The sequence below is a fragment of the Pinus tabuliformis genome, chromosome Q, assembly GCF_031772625.1.
Source record: "Pinus tabuliformis cultivar Carrire ecotype Pingquan chromosome Q, CPIR1, whole genome shotgun sequence".
NCBI lineage: Eukaryota > Viridiplantae > Streptophyta > Pinopsida > Pinales > Pinaceae > Pinus > Pinus tabuliformis.
Window position 1 is genome coordinate 1,210,053,638 of NC_142296.1, and position 6,000 is coordinate 1,210,059,637.

The 6,000-nt window shown below is 38.7% G+C and overlaps 1 protein-coding gene across 2 annotated transcripts in view; it reads left to right on the top strand.

Moving 5' to 3' along the window:
- The window catches only part of LOC149224132 (uncharacterized), a 370,062-nt gene extending 364,722 nt beyond the window's left edge, over positions 1–5,340 (top strand). The window contains exons 28-32 of one of the 2 annotated variants that reach the window (XM_089386010.1): positions 4,035–4,116; positions 4,260–4,343; positions 4,461–4,535; positions 4,714–4,841; positions 4,953–5,340. In XM_089386010.1, coding sequence (XP_089242136.1) covers positions 4,035–4,116; positions 4,260–4,343; positions 4,461–4,535; positions 4,714–4,841; positions 4,953–5,073 — 490 coding nt within the window. In that variant the 3' untranslated portion in view covers positions 5,074–5,340. Of the gene's footprint in view, positions 1–4,034; positions 4,117–4,259; positions 4,344–4,460; positions 4,536–4,713; positions 4,842–4,952 lie in introns of those variants that run through there. The other variant, XR_016249501.1, reaches the window with a different exon arrangement.
- The last annotated feature ends 660 nt before the right edge of the window (positions 5,341–6,000 follow it).

The following is a 6,000-nucleotide window of genomic DNA, read 5'->3' on the forward strand; positions in this document are numbered from 1 at the left end:
CATGAAGGCCTCTTCCTAGAAGAGGAAGGCTCATATGGAGGAGGATCAATCGGATCCATGGGTTCTTCTACATCAGGCATTGATTCATCATCCTTTTCTTTCGGTTCCCTGGTGTCGGCTTCTTGAGAGCTCCTCAAAGTCGGAAGATTGATCACCTTGCTGAGAGCCATATCTTCGTCAAAGGTGACATCATGACTAATTATGACTTCCCTTTGACCGGCTACATAGATTCTATAGCCTTTAGTATTTTCACCATAGCCCACGAAAATTCCCTTCTTTCCAGATGCTCCCAATTTATTTCTTTTCTCTTTCGGCACATGAAAGTATACAGGGCTTCCAAAAATTTTAAAATGAGAAACATCAGGTTTCTTATCGGTGAATTTTTCTTCAGGAGTCTTGGAACCCAATGCTTGATGAGGGCATCGATTTTGTACATATACGGCAGTGTTTGCAGCTTCAACCCATAGAAACTTAGGAAGACTTTGATCATGTAGCATGGCCCGGACATCTTCCATAATTGTGCGGTTCTTCCTTTCTGCCACACCATTTTGTTCAGGAGTATATGGTGTAGTAGTCTCCCTCTTGATGCCAGCCTCTTTACAAAAATCATGGAACTCATTAGATTCATATTTAGTCCCATTGTCAGTTCTTAAGATCTTGATCTTCTTGTTGGTTTGATTCTCGATTAGGGCTTTGAAGTGTTGGAACCAAGGGAACACTTCATCCTTCTTTTTCAAGAAGTATATCTAGGTCTTTCGAGAATGGTCATCTGTAAAAGTGAGATAATATGAGTATCCTCCCAAGGAGTTCACAGCCATCATACCTGATATGTCTGAGTGAACTAGTTGTAATATATCGGAGGTCTTGCTTTGACTTGAAGGGAATGGTCCCCTTTTGAGATTTCCTTCGGCACATCCCGGACATACACCTTCTTTCTCTACTTGGAATTCAGGCATCCCTGTTACCATCTGTCTTACATCGGGTAGAGCTTTGTAATGAAGGTGGGGAAACCTCCGATGCCAAAGTTCGGACTGAAGCGTTGTGTCACAAGACATGACACCTAGCGGACTTCCACCGACTTGATATAAAGAATCAACTCGAAACCCAAGAGTGAAAGCATCTTTAACATTATTTTTCCATATCCGTACCTTACCATTGCTGAAGGTTACCTTATAGCCTTTGTCTTCCATTGCCGAGATGGATACCAGGTTCTTTTTGAGATCAGGTACATATAATACATCTTGTAAGTGAATCGTATTACCTTGATTCAGTTTAAGAGAAACATTGCCTACACCTTTCACTGGGTATTTCATGTCATCTCCAAGGACAATTTCCAGGTTAGTTTCTTTCTCTACCAGATTATAGAGTACTTCTTTGTAACCAGTGAAGTGTCTTGAGGCACCACTATCAATGAGCCAAATTCCCATTGAGTCTGAAGGAGCGGAGGTAGATAGAGCAGCTGGTAGATAATATTCAGCCTGCTTATCGTCAACAGTGTTAGATTCATACCTGGAATTTCTAGCCTTCTTGAATGGTTGCCCTCTTCCTTGATTTCCTGCATTCCTTTTTCCTTTGGTGTTTAATTTTCCATTCCTTCGATTACCATGAGAGGGATTTTGATCATCGTCACGGTGAGAGTCCTTTCTATCAGGGCATTCCCTTGCATAGTGACCTACTTTATTGCAAATGAAACATCGTCCTTTTCTTCCACCCTTAAATCCAACCTTTCTTTTCGATTTAGACCCAGAATTATTAGCATGAGAAGAAAATGCAGCAGGAGGACCTTTAGGCAAGGGCATTTCCTGCTCTTCTACCCTTGTTTGTTCTTGAATGCATCTAGCCATTAATTCCTCGAAACTATTATTGTTCAGAAGAGTAGTCCTGAACACATACCATTTAGATGGTAATCCACCGAGAGTTGTGAGTGCCATTTCTCTGTTAGTAATGGTTTCCCCAATAGATAGGAGATCGTTCTTGATCTCGGTGATTCTTAAGAAGTATGCTTGCATACTTTCATCTTTACCCTTCTTGATTTCCCTCAACTTATTTCTAAGAAACAAAACTTGATTTGCATCATTAACTTTAAATAAACTCACCAGTTTGTCGTAGATTTCCTTGGAGGTGTCTAGATCAGAGATGTAGGCCACCAAGCGCTTGTCGATAGAGTCCCGGATGATCTTCTTTGTTTTGACTTCCCCATTTTTCCATTTGTTCCAGGCAGCAGCATATGCATTTGATGAAGGCTCAACAATATTGCCTCTTACATGGTCCAGCACTCCTTGATCTTCAAGGGTTAGATCGATAGACATCTTCCATCCGTGATAGTCAGCTTTCTCACGGAGCTTGTCTTCGGCAGGAAAGAGTGTTGAGGACCCCATAGTTCTTTTAGGATAGCTTTGCCAATCTTCTCTTCAATGATTGCTCTTGCTCTTGCTCGGGCTTTGTCTTCACCTCAGCTCCGATACCATGTTAAGTTATGGTATGTTCTATGCTAATAACAATTTACTTCTTTTCCTTATTATATTCCAAAGATTAGCAATCACACGTACATAAAGTAAAGTGCAGATAGAACATTAAACGATCGACAGAAAACAAGCCAAGACAAGAGACACAAGATGTGGCGGCTAGCCAGGGACAAACCCCACAATGTGTGGGGAAACCCTTTGATCAAATCTTCTTTTATCTTCAATAATTCAGCAGAGAGAAATAGTACAATAAATCTGATTCATATCAGCAGTAGCAAACCCTAGATCAATAGCATCAGCATTAGCGGCTTCATTATCAAACTAGGGCAGACCATATCTCACAAACCGACAATCGGATTGACTTCATTCCACCACCAAAAGTTTCGGCTTCCAGAGGAGGTTCAGATGAACCTACAGCGCAGTTCAGATGAGGAGATCTTCTAGGCCACGCAAGTCAATCTTTACTTCTGCAGTTGCAGCTTCAGTTTCAGCAGTTTCTGGCTTCAAACTAGGGCAGTCGATATCTTGCAAACCGTTCGTCGGATTGACTTCATTCCACCACCAAAAGTTGCGGCTTTCAAAGGAGGTTCAGATGAACCTACAGCGCAGTTCCAAAGAGGAGATTTTCTAGGCCACGCAAGTCAATCTTTACTTCTGCAGTTGCAACTTCAAATTCAACAGCTTCCGGCTTCACATGTGTGAGAGAGAGAGACCCATTTCAGCGCAGTAGAGAAGAGACTCATATCTGCGCAGTAGAGAGAGAAAGATGTGATGAGATGAGTGAGTCCAAATGAGGAAAAGTCCTCTTATATTTATACACAACATTGGTGGGTGAATAGATGCGACTGTTGGGCTTCTGAGCCTACATGAGTTGTAGGTCGGCTTGATAATAATTCCATAATCAAAATAAATTCATATCTTCATGAATACTTATCGGAATTGGATGATCTTTATATCAATCATACACCTCTCGACGAGAGGAATCTAATAAAAATATTATTAGCCATGAATAAGATGACCCACATGAAGTTTTGCCCTGGTTGCCAATTTTAACATGATATGTATAACAAGCATAAGGGGTTGGCTCAGCCGATTGATGCCAATGTTGTTAGGCATTTTCTTAGTTCAATGCCAACAAGTGCTTGGTTCGAACCCCTTGGATGAGATGGATTTAGTTACACCAGCAGGAATACTAGGGATGCTGTCCACAAATATGGGGAAGCATCCCTTGGGTTTTCTGGCAAAGTTTTCCTTGGAAAACAAGAAAGCATGTGTATAACAATGAAATGAATTTAGAGTGTGTAGAATGGGCAAGTTGGAAATGGTAATGCAACAAGATGTGCATAGATGGGAGCAAAGGAGTGGATGGTACATTGCAGTGAAAGTGGATGGCCTCCTGGTAGAAATTTTGAAGCTGCCAAATTTTCACTGTTGGAATAGTTAGAGTTATATCATCTTAATTGTATTAGCTTAAAGGAAGTCTGGATTTCTAAGAAAAAGGAGAGTAGAAGTAATTTGTCTACTTGATGATATTAATTCAGTGCAAAGATGGAATTTTTTGGTTTGCAGGTATGTTGACCTTTATTTGAAGTATCTACTGTGTGATTCTATTGAATCCCAATTCTGTGCATTCTCAGATGCATTCCATCAGGTCTTTTCAAAACTTTTGTCTGTTTTGTTACTTGTATTCTAATTTACCATAAACATTTTGAAGTTTTTTGCAGTTACAATTCTCTTAACGCGAGTTGCAGTTTTTTATGGTTTTTCTATAATAAATAGAATGAAAAAATGCAGGTTTGTGGAGGTGAAGCACTTAAGCTTTTTCGGTATGAGGAATTAGAGTTGCTCATTTGTGGATTGCCTCATTTTGACTTTGATGTAAGTTATCCCATTTGTTGGTCCAAATCAGTTTGTTTTCATAATCACTATACTGTAGGTACTCACACAAATCATCTACACAGCTCAACATTATCTCATGTTTTATTTCTCCCATAGGCATTGGAGCGGGTGACTGTTTATGAGGGAGGATATTCAAAACAAAGTCAAGTCATCAAATGGTTTTGGGAACTGGTATCTACGTTAATCTTCTTGCTGCTAGTAATTTTTTTCTATTTTTTCCTTTCCACTCCCACTTTTTAGAAATTAAACGATTTGAAATGTGCTGTTTGTGTAGTTGAAAGGGAAAAAGGGAGAGTTTCTATACCTATCTGTTTATTTGATCCATGTTTGAATGGATTTTATCCTGCAGGTAAGAGAGATGAGTCTCACAGAGAAAAAATCACTACTTTTCTTTGCAACTGGCAATGACAGGGCTCCTATTGGTGGTCTTGGAAGCCTCAAGTTTAACATTGTCCGGAATGGTGATGATACAGACAGGTATGGGCATTCTTTTCTCATTCAAAACTTAATCAAAATTTTCTGTTCAGATAAGTGAGATGTCATTGTAGCAAATATTCTAATTGTGCTCTCTAAATCTCTATTGTGTAGGCTCCCAACTGCATACACCTGCTTCAACATTTTGCTCCTACCTGAGTACAGTAGTAAGTCTAAACTAGAGAACAGACTGAAACTTGCCATTTCCAACTCAACTGGATTTGGATTGCAATGATTGTAGACTCTCTACTGTTATCAGCTAACTGAAGATACAATGCTCAGTGCAAGTATATTGAATTGTACAGCAGTGTGTTGTATCTTATAGCATATGTTGAATCACAGGAGTGATTTCAAGCAATGCAATGCAAGGCCTTGAGAATATTGCAATCTGTTGATTTAAAGCCAGTTATCATTCAGATTTCTAAGTGACAAATTTCTTCTATATGTAACCATCAGAGAATTGCATATCATGTTCCCATATTTACAAAATCTATATTTCTCACTTGTCAGCGTAATGAAAGAATTTATGGGATGTGTATTGTTTTTAATGTTAATGAGATGTTTAAAATTGTTTTGTAAAACTTGTACTTGGAAAAAATCCATGAACTCAGAGAAATTGAAAAAGCATAAAATCCTTCATACTTGAATTAAATTTAGTCTTAAACTAAATATAATCTTAAAAAAACATCAGGTAGTCACAATGCCATGAAAATATGAATAAAAGATACATATTTAAAAGATGTATAAGATGTTTAATGGCATACAATGTGCATCACACATTCATTGTGAGGCATTGTTGAGTAAAATCAAGAATTCTTACCAAATTACCTGAACTTCAAATGATTTTATTATCCGCATTGATGCTGACTAGTATTAATCCTGTAAATATTTTTTATGGACATAGGTGTAAGGATATCCTCTAGTAGTGGACCAGAAGATCCTATGGCCAAGTTAAATATTTTGTGGTAGGCAATGAACTTGGCTCCTAGCTTTACCTGTCTTGCTTGTTGATTTGTGGTAGCATTGGATGTGCTCTAGCCATGAAAATTGGTGGAGAGGCTAAAGCACATGAGATCTCCAAGACCCAAAAATGGTTTGGGGAAATTCTATCCAGTTAGAGAGATATTAAAATAATTAATATTTTTAATGGTGTTCCTAAGTC